General features: G+C 37.1%; 1 protein-coding gene across 1 annotated transcript in view; it reads right to left on the reverse strand.

The window, feature by feature from the left end:
- Positions 1-8,482: 8,482 nt before the first annotated feature.
- The window catches only part of ARL5B (ARF like GTPase 5B), a 28,246-nt gene continuing 20,529 nt past the window's right edge, over positions 8,483-16,199 (reverse strand). Inside the window, exon 6 of the mRNA XM_045787481.2 lies at positions 8,483-14,888. Within this exon, the coding sequence (XP_045643437.1) occupies positions 14,840-14,888 (49 nt within the window). The 3' untranslated portion in view covers positions 8,483-14,839. The remainder of the gene's footprint in view (positions 14,889-16,199) is intronic.

A 16,199-nucleotide genomic window follows, 5' to 3' on the forward strand; every position in this document is an offset into this window, starting at 1 on the left:
GATGGTCTTGAATACGTTCAAAGGGAGTGGTGGCCATAAACATATGAAGGCGGCCATTTTCAGGGAGGAACACTGCATAGACTAAGAAGATGATGACCAGCAGTGGGGACATAGGTTCACCTTATTATTAGTTGTACCATTGTTTCGTGGACTTTATGTAAGTTACACATTCACAAAAACAGGGAAATTATAATGCTGATGAGGAAGGAAGGAACAAAAAAGAACAGGTTTCAAAAAAGAGCCACTGTTTTTCTTTACTTTTACTTCTGTTTCGTTTTTAAGCACAGGAGTTTGGAGTCCTTATTTAGTTCCGTCAGGCATATAGTTAAGATTACCCCCGAAATGAGAATCCTTCTCCCAGCCCTGTCTGCCTCTTCTGAGAACAGGATCTCTGTTCAGAATCCAAACTCTCGCCAAGGAACTTCCATTACTCCTGTGCCTCCTTATTGGGCAAAGCATATTTGTTGGGAACTTCTCCATTTCCCTTCCATTCTATTATTAGGAGAAAAGGAAGCCAGCACGAAAAGCTTCTAGAACTTTCTCCATGATAGTGAATAGCTTTAGAATGACAGATACCTGTTTTGAATCCTGGCTGTGCCACTTACTAACCTTGTGATTTTGGGCAGGTCACTTTACCTCTCAGCGTCTGCTTCCTAACTGCAGAAAAGAAATAAACACTTTTGGGGCACCTGGGTGGCTCAGTCGTTAAGCGTCTGCCTTTGGCTCAGGGCATGATCCCAGCATTCTGGGATCGAGCCCCACATCAGGCTTCTCTGTTGGGTGCCTGCTTCCTCCTCTCCCACTCCCCCTGCTTGTCTCTCTCTCACTGGTTGTCTCTCTCACTGGCTGTCTCTGTGTCAAATAAATAAATAAAATCTTTAAAAAAAAAAAGAAACACTTTGCCTTCGTAAGGTTGTTGTAGCAAAATGAAACTAATATAATAGAGTGATCAGCAAAGGGCGACGCATGTGGAATGCTCAAAATGGTAGATGTAATTTTAACTCATGACAATTAGTTATCTGATCCTCTCAAACACAGTCTTAAAAACTGTGGCTTACAACTCATCTATCTACCAATTCCCCAGTAACTGTCTAATGGCTTCCCATTTCCCATTGGCTTGGCAACTGAATCCAGTGCCAGAAGTAATCCCATTTTTTTTTTAAATGGGCAGAATGCAACCAGCTGTAATTTAAATAGAACATGAAAATAATTCAGAATAGAATCAAGCAATAAATAGATTAGACAATTCCTATCAAGTATAAACTTTTCTGACTTCAAGTTATATACAATGTCATCTACCAAAAAAATAAGGTGATTAATTAGAAAGAAATGACAGAATCACCAACCTCATTTGCAAGGCATGGATTCTCTATCACAGAATTCATGGTGTATTTGTTTCTGTGCCAGAAGAATCCTCTCGGGTAACTAGAGCACCAAGTTGCAAAATCCCCTCAAAAATCTCACCCCACTAAGATGAGAAGTCAACTTTGCTTAGGACTACACGATTGTTTTCTCAGTGGGAAGGGTCCTTTTTAAACAAAGAAGGGTCTTTTAAACCAGGAATCAATATATGGAGGTTAAGTAAGTCAAACCCATAGTATAACACTTTTGTGTGAGGTTTAAGAAGAACCTATGTCTACTGAGTATGTAGAGTACATGTAATATTTCCGATTTGTCATATTGAATCTAACACACTGACTTATGATTCTAACTTAAAATACATGAAGAGATAAACGATTTTATATTTTATATTTGTTTTATATTTATATATTATAAATAATATTTATATATTATAAATAAAAAATTTATATTTTGCTAAGAATGAATCTTTAAGAAAGTGAGGCTCTATTACATTTAATACATTCGTTAGATTTACTAGAATTATCTGAACACATGGGAAGGTTTAGTCAGATTTGAAGTATTTAAAATATTCAAATATATCTTTATATTTAGATACACTTCATTTAGATACACTTCAAAATTGTTTAAGATGATTTAATTAACGATGTTTTTTTAAAGATTTTATTTATTTATATTTATTTGAGAGAGAGAGAGCACGAGCTGGGGTCGGGGAGGGACAGAGGGAGCGAGGGACAAGCGGACTCCCCGCTGAGCACGGAGCCCAACTGAGGCCAAGGGCTTGAGGGGCGCGAGGACTTGAGGGGCTTGAGGGGCTCGATGCCCAGACCTTGAAATCATGACCTGAGCCGAAGGCAGATGCTTAACTGACTGAGCCACCCCAGCACCCCTAATCAACTATGTTTAATAACGGACTAAATAATAGCTTCCTTGAAGCCAGCTCTTAGAACTATGAACATTTTAATAGTTATTTATAAATTGAATTTAAGATTTAGAATTTGTGAAGGTAGTTCGAAAGGTACAAACTTCCAGTTACATGACAAATAAATGCTGGGGATGTAATATACAACATGATTCCTACAGTAGACACTGCTGAATGGTATCTCAGAAAGCTGCTAAGAGAGTAGATCCTAAAAGTTCTTATCATAAGAAAAAAACTTTTTCCTTTTTTTTTTTTGTTACTGTACAAGATGACAGATGTTAACTAAACTTATGATAATCATTTCACAATGTATGGAAGTCAGGTCACGATGCTGTACACCTGAAACTTACACAGCGCCGTATGCCAATTATGTCTCGATAAAATTGAAACAAAACACGTTGAACTTAAAAATGTAAAGGAAAATGAGGTTTTAAAATTTATAAAGCTCGATTCATTTAATACCTAACTAGTTTTTCTTCTGTTTGGAAGAGCCATGAAAACCACATATCGACTGTTTCTCCCAAGTAAAATCTCTGCTAGATTTTCTCTAGTTCACTGATCTTTAATAGTTTGGGAAAACACATATAGTCCTGTAATCATTTCCCACTTCCGCTGTAACAAATATCACGGATTTAGTGGCTTAAAAGAACAAAACTGTATTCCAGAACTATAGTTGAAAATCAAGTTGCCAGCAGGGCTGCATTCTTTGTGAAGGCTTCCGGGGACAATCTTTTCCTCTGCCTTTCTCAGCCTCTTGAGCTAAAGGTGGCCTGAGCCAAAAAATCCCTCGTGCTGGCACACGGCCGCTTCCTGAATCAACTGTCCTAGGGGGCAATTCTGCGCAGCTACCAAACCATTGCCCAGAGAGCGCTCTGGTTTGGTTTCCCAGTAGCTCTTGGTTGCAGAAGATGGTCTGCATCATTAGTCTGGTTGGAACTACCCCGGGTTTCGAGATGGCAAGTCAAAGAGCCTGTTTGGCACGAGCTGGATATTCATACTGGATTTCACCAAAAAAAGTTCTGTCACTTGGTTGGCTGATTCCCTTCCCTGCAGCCTACTTTGTATTCCATATTTCGATAGGCCAGGGTTTTAATGAAATAAAAAAAAATATTTGAAAACTGTATCCAAAACTTAGAAATAAGGCGGAAAGATTACAATGCTCTTTCAGAGTCTTACTGGGGAATTGTCTACCAAGTCTGCCGAAGGACCATCAGACTTTCTACAAGACGATGCAGCTCTGTTTGACCTACTATTTACTATCAGTCAGGAACCAGACTCTACATAATGTTAGTTGGAAACATGTAGACAGTGTAAGTTTTTCTGATGTACTCCTTTGAATCAGGTTGATAGCCTGCAGTTTCCTTAGTTACCAACTTAATCTTTGGCAAGTGCTCACTATATAGTTACATGACAGTTTTATACTTTAAAAAAATATACTTTGACATCAGACTTTTTGGTTTAGAAAACAAACAAAAAACTCCACTCCCATGAAGGACGTTCCAAGAAAGCTTAGGCTAGGGATGAGAAATTGACATGGGTATTAAGAGAACTACACATAAATTGTATGTGGAAGCTACAGAGGATTAAGTCGGTTTAACCATGTGATTAGCCAGAACTCCCTTATCAATGCCCCTGTATTTGACCATCTATAAATGAGGAAGAGCTGGGTGCCTGGGTGGCTCCGTTGGTTGAGCGTCTGCCTTCAGCTCAGGTCATGATCCCAAGGTCCTGGGATCGAGTCCCATATTGGGCTCCCTGTTCATTGAGGAGTCTGTTTCTCCCTCCCTCTCCTGCTGTCAAACAAACAAATAAAATCCATATATGTGTGTATATATATAAATTGAGGAGTAGCATTAAAAACAGAATGTTTTTCACACACTGTTAGAGGATGAAAAGGCAAGCCACATACTGGGAGATAACTTTAACATATCTAATAAATGACTTATAGGCAAACTAAACAACTCTTGAAACTCAATCATAAGAAAATCCAATTAAAAATGAAGATTTGAACCAACACTTCGCTAAGATATAAAGATGGCAAACAAGCACATGAAAGATGTTTATCAGCAGTCATTAGGACAATGCAAATTAAACTCACAATGAGACACTGAGAATGTCTAAAATCAGTGACCAGGCCAACAGCTGCCGTGAATGAGAAGCAACTGTGACTTTCATGCACCAAGAGTGGGGATGTAATCAAAAGACAAACACTCTGAAGAAGCGTGCCTGTTTCCAGAGAAGTTCAAGGTATACTTACTATATGACCCTGCCATTCCATTCTTAGTGTTGGTGGTTTCCCCAAGAGAAATGAAAGCAAATGTTTCTACAAAGACGTATACATGAACGTTCTAGCAGTCTTGCAGCTTCATTTGTAAGAGCTGCAGACTAGACGCAGCCCGAATGTCCACTAACAGGGAGTGGACAGATTGTGATACATCTACACAATCTATGGAGTATTTCTCAGCAGAGAAAGAATTGAACCACTGAGTAAATGAGTAAATCTCAAAATAGTTGTGCTGCGATGGTTTAAAATTCTATGAAATCGGGGCGCCTGGGTGGCTCAGTCGTTAAGCATCTGCCTTTGGCTCAGGTCATGATCCCGGCGTTCTGGGATTGAGCCCCGCATTGGGCTCCCTGCTCTGCTGGAAGCCTGCTTCTCCCTCTCCCACTCCCCCTGCTTGTGTTCCCTCTCTCGCTGCCTCTCTCTCTGTCAAATAAATAATAAAATAAAAAATCTTAAAAATTCTATGAAATCAACAGAAAGGAACTCAGAGATTGGGATTTGAGCAGAAGGGCAGAATTACAAAAGAACAGTATGAATACTGGAGCGATAATCAAGATAATTATCTTGATTGTGGTGATGGTGTCATGGGTTTGCACATCAGCTTTTCAAATTGTGCACCCTAAACGTGTATAATTTATGTGTTAATTGTACCCACATAAAACTGTTAAAAAATAGGCAGGATAAAACCTTATTGAATGTGGGTGTTTCTCAGAAGAAATTACAATGTTTGGCTAACAAAGTCCGATAGTGTAGCAGAACTCTTCAACTGAGGCACCCGACATTCTCAACCTATGCAAAATTTGTAACTTTGTGTGTGATGTGCAGAACAAAGGCAAAAGAAAAAAATTCAATTTCCTTTGCAGCCATTGACAAGTACTTAAGATAAGCAGGCTGACCTACCTCCAGGAACTCAACTGCTTCCATGTTAATACTTTGCAAAAGACAAAAGGCAACCTTAGCTTGACATTAGTCTGAGCTCCTGGATGCTGTTAAGTCTTGTTTAACATATAAAAATCCCTTTGGAAACTTCCTTTATCTCTACCCCCCCCCCCATATATGTTGGAATCATCCTCCAAGCATATGGCCCACTGATAGACTTCTGTAAGAGTCTCATGACTAAGGTTTTATTAGACAGTAGTAAATGACCCCTCAACGTCCTGGAAACTTGCTTCCAAATTCCTTAGAGACTTCTGCTATCCCTAACTCCCTCCCAACTTGAAAGTATATAATCAGTCATCATCACAACCTCAGTGCAGCTTTTTCTGCCCATGGGTCCTGCCCCTGTGCTTTATAAAACCATCTTTTTTCCACCGAAGGTGTCTCAAGAATTTTCTTTTTACCAGACCCCAAGATTTCATATCAGTATGTATGTGCAATTTTTCAATGTAGAAATCTTTAATCACATTCTCAAAGAGGTCTTGGAAAAAAGGAGGGAGTTAAGTCACTAGTTTCAAGGAATGAACATAATGAAATAATGAATATAATGAAATTAATTAATCAAATTAATGAGTATTAATGCATATAATGCAAATTTATGATCTTATCCAATATTAGATTATATCTCCTTTTTTAAAAATAAGAACACACAATGTGCAGAAGATCCCAATTACATTTCACAGCGGAATACACACTCCAGTGTGTTTTTGCACCACCAGCAAGCAATTCTCCAATTCTCAGCAGACATTGAGTTAGGTGTCCTACAATTTAGCTCAATTCTGACACTATGCACTTGGAGAATGGGGCAGACCCCACAGATTAAAGGCTCACTCTCCCAAAACTGCACCCTTCCCTCCTACTTCAGATGCCAAGTCCAGATTGTCATTTGTATCTCCGACTGGCTCAAGACGGGAGGTTCCCGCAATCTTTTTCTCGGGTTTATTTGCTAGAGTGGCTCACAGAACTCAACATTTACTTATATTTACCAGCTTACTATAAAGGATACAGAACAGCCAGAAGAAGAGGTACGCAGGGCAAGATCTGAAAGGGTCCCCATGGAACTGGAGTGTACCACCATCCCAGCATATGGATGTGTTCACTGACCGGGAAGCTTATCAGTCTTGTCCAAGACTTTTCAGAAGGGCACCTGGCTGGCTCAGTCGGCGAAGCATACGACACTTGATCTCGGGGTTGTGGGTTCGAGCCCCATGATGGGTGTAGAGATTACTTAAACAAATAAAATCTTAAAAAAAAAAAAAAAAAAAAGAGCTTTCACAGAGCTGCAGCAGCAGCACCCCTCCTCCATCTCCCCTTCCAGAGGCCAGTAGGCAGAGCTGAAAGCTCCAACCTTCTATTCACTTGGTATTCGTGGGGACTGGTGACCAGCTCCACTCTGACCCTATTTAGGGACCCACCCTGAGTCACCTTATTTACAGGAGCTCAAAAGAGCCTTCTTATGAATGACAAAAGACCCTCCAATCATTCAGGAAAATTCCAAGGGTTTGAGGAGCTTTGTCTCAGGACCAGGGTTCAAAGACCAAATATGATTTCCTTTCATACCACACACACCCTCTTGGATTGTCTTCCTACAGCCCAGGGATTCCCCTTCTTGGGTAAGTGTACTTTCTGCTTGTTCAGTCCAGAGAGAGAAACTGACCCAATGCAGGGAAATGAACAATGTCCCTGGGGAATATGAAACTGTAACTGAAACCGGATAAAAGCATGAAGCTGAACAAAAATCAAAAGGGCTGTATTAAGGCCACGAAAAGGCTCAATTTTAAACTTAGTAAACTTTTCCCTCTTTCTGCACAGCTCCCCTCCTCCCTCCTTGGTGTTTTGTTTCAGGAACCCTGAACCACCCTGAGAACATGACCAACAAGGCTGGCAGCCGGTATACAACTCCTGTTGAAACTGGCTAGATCCTGTATTTCCCTATTATCCGCCCACCCAGGCCCTTCCTCAGAGCCTGCTGCAGCCTCCTTTGCCCAGCAAAGCAATAAAACTATTCGATGTGGGAAACAAAAGCGGAAGAAAAATTACTAAATTTCCTTACTACTCACACACCATTGACAAGTCCTTGAAACAGGCAGAGTGACATTCCTCTAAGGAACTCAGCTGCCTCCATGTTAATACTTTGCTAAGGGCAAGAGGCAATCTTGGCCCAACCTCTAGAATACTGTTAGTCTACTTTAACATCTAAAAATTCCTTTGGAAACTTCCTTTATCTCTAAACTCCAAGATACATGTTGGCCATCATCCCCCAAGCATATGACCCACTGATACACATTTGAAGAGTCTCATGACTGAGTTTTTACTAAACAGGAATAAAGGACCTTTTCCTAAGGATAGCTAGTTCCCTCAGGGTCCAAAATACCTTGGAGGCTTGCTATCCTAGCCCCCTCCCAACTTGCTGGTCCTCATGACCCCCACGCAACTCTTTCTGCCCATGGGTCCTGTTCCTGTGCTTTAATAAAACCACCTTTTTCCACCAAAGACATCTCAAGAATTATCTTGGCCGTTGGCTTCGAACCCTAACATCTTTTCTTACATCACTGTTGTTCCTCTTTATCTCAAACTCCGTCTTGGTGTTCTATTTTGACTCCAAAGCAGAGGTCGGTTTTTGATAACATAACCAAGAACCGAATGATGATCTGATTTCTTATTTCTACAAAGATGAAACTATAGGAGCTATCTGATTTAGACATTATCTGCCATGTGGACCGCCCAGGAAACAAGTGAAAAAGAGATGGGTAAGAGAAAGGGCTTTCCGGTTTCTCCTCAGTATCCCTGAGTCTGGGTCGCTGGTCCTAGCCTATTCCAAAAACCCAGCTGTATCCCTCATTTCCTTGGGTTCCATGAGCACCCACAACATGACCTTACTCTCTTAGTAAATTCCCATCACTTTGTTAGCTTAGGTATCACTTGGAACAGATTGTTAGAACAGATTTTTATCTTTAAAGGAAACCACTGGGTTCATGTCATATTGGAAAAGTAATTATTTATTATGACAAAAATAAAACTGTTGACTGAAAACAAATGAATGTTACACTGTATTGCACCATGATTGCAAATGAGCCAAAACCTGTCTAAAAGATGAACATTCCAGAGCAAACAGCATCCTTTTTACTTGGGTGAGTAGGCATGCAAGCAACTCATTATAACATAATTGCAGAAATAAAATCCGTGAGTACCAGCAACCTAAACTTAACATACAAAAGCATTTTATGACAGTAATGAAGCTATTAAAAAATTTAAAACATGTCTTTGAACAGCCCCACCATTAGAACATGCTTTGAACCATTTTCATGAAGTGATGATGTAAATGCACTAATTGGTTTGCTCTTTTAATTTTATTAATGCTATATATTAGACCAATAGCACACATTTCAGTTGCTTGGTTGGGGTTAAGAAGTACAATCTGTGGCATGAGAGACATTCTTGTTTTCCCTTCTATGCAATACCAAGGGACCCACGGAGAGATCCAATTCCTAATTTTGCCCGTATTAACACCATCTATTTTGACCGAGCTGATGAGCTAAGATGATTGTTACACCTTCATAGAAAGCCCGAAGCCTGATGGATAACAACAGTTTGTATTTAAACCTTAAGAAATGAACATAAATATAAATACACTTTAAAGTAGTTTTACATTCTGAGGCAAGAAGTATATTTTACAGGGCCTGCTGTTTCCTCTTTAATGCTCTAAAGCACCAATTTCTGTAAAGATGGCAATGTGTGAGTATAATCATTATATCCTGATTAGGAGAAATCCAGGGACGAGGCTGTAATTGCTTCTAGTTTTTGTTTCTTTTCTCTTTAAAAACCATGCTCTGTGCAACAGAAATAGGGTAAAATTTAAAACTATTACATAATCGGCAAAAAATCATAACCATCATTTTATAATTCACACTTTTAACTTATATAGCAGCTAAACTTTTTTTTAATCGAAATTAAGAATTTCATAACTACACTGAACAGTTTACTCCAAGAGAATAAAAGAGGGACTTGTGGAGTCCCTGAACTTCCTGAGGGAAACTATAAGAGGATTAAAATAATAGTCTCTTACGAATAGGGCCAAAATATGCAAATAAATTGTGCACAACCAAGATCAAATGATCGTCACTTGGTATCTTCCCGACACGGAATGAAATATAGTCACAGTAGAATATAATCGATCAAATTTTAGAGTTTTTCCTTGCCCTTATTTGATTTTTAATGAAATAAACTAAGTATTGACTGAGCACTTGCCTGTGTGCTTTAATGAAGACGGTACGTAAATCTGCTATACCGTGTTAGCTCTGCCAGCGGTAAACAAGAATAAAACGAAACGGAATCTCCAAGGAATGCCATCCCTTAGCTGTGAATTTTGCATATTTCAAATACAGTTTGGGTGAAGGTGGTTTTTATGGGTGTAACATCCCACAAGCTTGAGCAAAGCACCTTATGGACTGAGAAATGAGGTAACTTTTTAATTGAAATTTTACAAGTTGTGCAAGAGAACATTTCCATTCTTCTAGAAGTCTGTTACCTATTCCAAAAGATATGTACGGCACGTTTTATTATAGCTCCATTTCTAGGAGACAACGTAGATTACCAGTTTAAGAAAAAAATAAAAAAGATATGACTGACAACACTAACAAATTCTAAAAACCTGATCAGTCTTTGGTCCTCTGGCCACTTTAAAAGTAAGATATCTAGGTCTACAGTAAAAGACTGTACTTTATAGTAATTTTAAGTGCCTTAAATGCGGGAAATTCACTGTTTTCATTCATATTTTCTATTAATATCCTTTTGAAGATTTTTCTACGTCATGTTTATCTTTACTATCAACTATTTCGACATTTGTTTCTAGGTATGACTTTATACTCCCAAATTAACCTTTCCCAAACATCTTACCAAATCATATACATTTAAAACTGATTTTGGATCTGTTGAATACAATATCTTTTCTACTTTAAAAAGGAGAATTTTTTTTTTTAATTGACCTTCTGTATTTAATTTTGGCCACCTGGAACTCTTAAAAAAATACTTTTTGGGAACCTTGGATTTCAGGCTTTGCAGTAATCCTAAATGAGTAAGGATGAGACATTACTGAGGGAACTAACCTTGAATGTAAACTACTCTCAGATTTACACAGATGTCTGTAAAATATTGACAGCCTGACTGCACTATCATTTCACTACTGAAAAGTCAAACAGAATTGGGAGTTTGGGGTAGCAGCTAAAGCCAATAAACTCTGAACAAACTGACCACTTCTAATTAGTAAAAGCCAGAAGAAGAAGCAAGATATTCTCTAGAAGAGAGTATTTTAAACACAACACTGGTGTTTTATCAGCAGCTTAAAATAATTTTCTGAACAATATGGCTTATTTTCTCTTCTGCATTGTCATTAGCTCTGAGCTCAACTTAAGCTGAGTAGCAGTTACTAGTTGATACTTTGTTTTGATTGTATTTATAAACTAAACAAAATGATAATGAGGTGGGAATCAAAGAATAGATAAAAGTGAATTTAATTTCATATTACATGTCCTTTCCTAGTATTTTTAGTTTCTTGACTTTAGTGTATAAGGATTCAAGACTTTAAAACCAAAAGATACGGAGTTCTAGTTCGCTTAAGTTCCTTTGTATGGGGAAAAAACAGAAAGGCTGTGTTGAACAGTAACAGTCTAAGGTCAACTAGACAATTAATGGCCAAACTAAGACTCAAATCCACTTCTTTAGACAGCCAGCACAATATTCTACTAGATACAAGTTACCAGCCTACATCTTGAAGTGACTGTATCCCAACAAAATGTAAAAGGTCCTTTAGAATTAAATGGGATATGACATATTTTGGATCCAAAGCCACAGAGAAAAGTTTAGACTCATAAAGTTGGTCTTCAGATATAAATGTCAATGGAATTTACCCATCCATAGGCATAACACCACTACGTTTTTCTACTGATAGTTTTACATAGCTAAGAATCAAATGAGGGCTAGTCACAAACAACTCCATTTCTAATTTGTCCTAAGATACTACACCAAAAAGATTTTTAAAAAATATAAAGATTTATTGTTTTCTTTAAAATTTTCTTTGCCTTGTTGACTCCCCATAGCTCTTCAGAGAATATTGTTTACAGCACTGCATGTATCACTCACTGTTTCCATAGGAAAATAATTATTTTCTCTTTTAGCTATAGAAAATAAGTTAATTTATGCTTAAACAAAATGACTTTGGCTATAAGGGTAAGTGCCCATTCAAAAATTATTTTTAACAATAAAACTTGAATTTATTATCTTTCCTCTAATGAATATAGAATAAAATAATACCTTTAAGCACACCTAACACAGAATCTAAAAGCAAAAATTATGTATTTAACCATGAGTTTTCCAATAGATTATATATATATTATTTCAGATTTTAAGGAATTAAATTATACTAATACAAATTATGTAGTATATTCCCAAAGAAAAGGGCCTGTTAATTCTAAGAGTTCCCAAATGCGCTACAATAAGAACGGTGGGTTTAAGTATGAAGAATGTAACATGTTCAAAATGAAGAAAAATGCCATATATCTGGGTGGCAGTTACATTTCAGTTCTAATAAAATATTGAAAAGATTTGTTAAACTTTCATTTCTTCATCCTCAAAATAAAAATAAAATCTAGAATAATCTCCCAAAAGTAATGTGGGTGGGTCCCTTACTTTCCACTACTTACAAGCAACTGAAGGGTTGGTGGGGAGGGTGAATCTCGAATTATTTCAGTGTCAAGTTAATCAGCTGTTAATCTGACTTCTAAAGAAGAAGTATACAAAATTGAGAACTCATCTCAAAATGTGAAGAAAGGCACTAATTACAAATTTACATTTTTCATCACACAGTATCTTACAGTTGATTGACAATGAATGTCAGAATCAATGTTTTAGTATTAACATACCTGCTTGGGTCAAACAAAACATTCTCTTGGAGTAAAGGATAATCAGTTTTCTTATCACTGTAACAGGACATCTCTAAAGAGAACCTATAAAACAGCTTTAAAAAGTCTTACATGAATCTCCTATTTGAACTTTTCCCAATCATTGCCACAAAAACTAGTGGGATGTTGATTTCATTTTCAACACAGCTAACTAACATAAACCATTTCTAATCCCAAACTAACAATGCTTTTTTAAAAAATTTAGAAAATAAATTGTATTTAAAAAAATTAAATAGCAAACTTGAATCTATACTAGTAGTTGTCTGACAAAATACAATCAACTATTAAAAACACTTTCAATATAATGCTGATGTGGTAATATAAAAAAATAACCATATAATTTGATAGAAGAAAACTGAGCCAGCCAATCTTATTAGATCTAAGAAGATAAATTTCATAAGAAGAATGGATACAGGGGTATTAAATATGTTTTCTCAGGATGGAGCTAAGAGAATTATCCTCAGTATTTATGACTAAACTCTATAACCAAGATAGAAATTCTGGCCAAGTGTGCTTTTAGGTAAATGTTATCTTCATAATTCCTCCTCCCCCTGCCCCAAACACATACCATAAAGCATCCATATTGATTTATGTTTGCTTTTCTTTCATATTCTAGATAATGGATTTTATTAAAAACAAAATTTGCCCTTTACCTGGTATAGAATCACTAAGGAAAAGGTTCAAAACAAGGTTAATAAACCACTAGAGTTCCCAAGTCCAGAAAGCTTTCCTCTGGCCATTTTTCAGTTCTAGGGTGTGCTACCACTAAACAGAAAGAAAATGTTACCACATTCAACTAAATTAGACTAAATATAATAAATCAAGTTTACCTGAAAACAGAGCAAAAGTAAAACCAATTTACAATAAAAAATATTAAAATTAAAATAAACCACCTTTGAACAGGTATTTTGATATTCTTATGAACACTGAATCCTATTTTTGACCCAAATGAAAAAAATACTGCAAAAATGAAGTATTATTCTCTAAGTATGCATTTTAACCCTTTCATTATAGCAAAATCACACATTTGAAATAGAGGATCAAAATTACAATACTTCTCCTCCCTCTTAAGTATGCACTATTTATATTACTGTTCATATTAGACAACTGCCTTGAAAACTTTTGAATGATATGTAAACTTTTGATAGATTATGACTTTTTCTTCCTATTTTTTAATTTATAAGATGTTAGTGTTGACTTTCAGTCTCCTAGTAATACTTTAAAAGCTAGGATTAAATTCAGCAGTTTCCTGTAACCCAGCAAAAGAGTTCAGAACGTCATGTTCTACAAAGATGGCAACTGTTTTAAGCCTATTACACTATAACCTCAGATAGATTGAAGGAAAAGTCATATGATTTTCTAAGTAATATACTGCTGGTGGTAGAAACACTATTCAAATTCACACACAATTTCAAATTTTTAAGAAACGAAATGTTTATACTTCTGCTTTAGTTACTGTCCAAAGCAGATGTGCTCTCCCTTGCAAATGGAATAGTTGACCTTGTTGCTGATAATAAAAGTTGCTTATAATTGATAGCAAAATATATTCCAAGTGTCTTGTTTTGATAGTAGTGCTGGTATGCTTTAATAATTTCCAATAATTAATGTGTGTGTTGAATAATACATTTTTAAAATATCAGATTTATCCAAAATATTTACTATCAAAGTTGGGCTTTCAAATATGTTTCCTTGATTAGTTTTTAGTCAAAACTAATCTGTTGGAGGCAGAAAAGGGAGTTTAATTCTTTTAAACAGCCTACTTAATTTCCATGCTAATAGTAACTTAAAATTATTCCATGACTTGTAATAATGTGGGAGAAATTAACTTAAAGGCAGTTCTCATGATGGTTAGTCTTCCTTGTACATATATCTGTCTTCTAGGCAGATTTCTTTCTCTGTAAGTTCTGTCCAAAAGATAAGTGGTTGGAAGAGGGAGCAAATACTTAGTGCTGGTTAAGTCTGCAAGCAGTACCTGATGATTTCCACTACTACTTTGTCAAACCAGTAATTATCTGGTAGGGAAAGGGGGTGGTCAAGAAATGAAAGAAACTGGTCATTAAAGTTATTACAATACTTCAGAAAACATTAAACAGATGACCAACATTTCTTACAAGGCAGTCATTGAATTAGAATCAGCAGTCAGAAGAATTAGGTTGCTGAAGACATAGTTACACGTCACGTTCATCCAACTGAAGATTTAGTGCATTAAAAAAAAGTTAAGAAAAAATCTTTTATGTTCCAGTTCAGCTGCACTTGATTCAAGTGTTGCTCATAGAGGTTTGTGTTGTTATAAATTAAACATGCTGCTGCCTTAGCAGCCGAAGTACTAGGAAAATGTTCGTGTCACAGAATAAATAGAGCAGTCTCTTTCCAAGCAAGAAGTTATCTCACACCGATCCGGGACGTCATCCACTCTAGACCTTGGCATAACCTGAAACAAAAGATAGAAGTATTTTCAAAATGGAAATACTTGTAAGTGAAAGCATACTTCTTATTTTTAAGTCTTACCCAAATGTTGACACTGTGATAATGATTTATACACGTAAGTGAAATATGTAGGTAACACCATAAGAAGTGCAATTTTTTTTTTTTTAAAGATTTTATTTATTTATTCAACAGAGACAGAGACAGCCAGCGAGAGAGGGAACACAAGCAGGGGGAGTGGGAGAGGAAGAAGCAGGCTCATAGCAGAAGAGCCTGATGTGGGGCTCGATCCCACAACGCCGGGATCATGCCCTGAGCCGAAGGCAGACGCTTAACCGCTGTGCCACCCAGGCGCCCCAAGAAGTGCAATTTTTAAGTAAAAGATTCACTTAATCAAAATGATGGTAATCAGAGTATAGTTGAATAACTGGGAAATGGTTTCAGTCTCATCCTGGAGATAACCGCTTTGGCAGTTTTACCATCAGGATTGCAAATACTCCTCTCCCTCTTTTAAGATGAAAACGGAAACCACTACAGAAAGGCAAAAGGAACTCTGCCCTATAATGCTAAGTGAAATAAGTCAAGCAGAGAAAGACAATTATCATATGATTTCTCTCATCTATGGAACATAAGAACTAGGATGATCAGTAGGGGAAGAAAGGGATAAAGAAAGGGGGGGTAATCAGAAGGGGGAATGAAACATGAGAGACTATGGACTATGAGAAACAAACTGAGGGCCTCAGAGGGGAGTGGGGTGGGGGAATGGGATAGGCCGGTGATGGGTAGTAAGGAGGGCACATATTGCATGGTGCACTGGGTGTTATACACAACTAATGAATCATCGAGCCTTACATCGGAAACCGGGGATGTACTGTATGGTGACTAACATAATATAATAAAAAATCATTAAAAAAAAAAAAAAAAAAAAGGAACTCTGCCCTACCCTCCTAAATTCTGAAGAATGGAATGCTTATAGTCTAGTCTTAGAAGGATAGGTCAAAGAAGTCCAGATCGAGCTACTGTATTACAAGCTATTTCTACTATGAGCATAACTAAGAAGGACAGGTTGATTAGAGGATAAAGAGCTCCTGGAAATCAACTGGATAAGTCATGTCTAACACCTTGGTTCTCTTTGGCCTACTCTATCCAAACTCAAGTTTTTAGGAAAGAAGAATACACTACAAGAAGCATGTATCTCAAACGTTTCCTGTCTTGAAGTATGCCCCATGAACAACTCCTGATTAGAAAGATGTACTCTTGTGGAAAGCTGAGAGCTCATGCTTAATTAAGCCTTTACAGAAAATGTGAAATTTCTCTG

This window comes from Ursus americanus, chromosome 31 (assembly GCF_024610735.1).
Source record: "Ursus americanus isolate L20-20 chromosome 31, mUrsAme1.1.p, whole genome shotgun sequence".
Lineage (NCBI taxonomy): Eukaryota > Metazoa > Chordata > Mammalia > Carnivora > Ursidae > Ursus > Ursus americanus.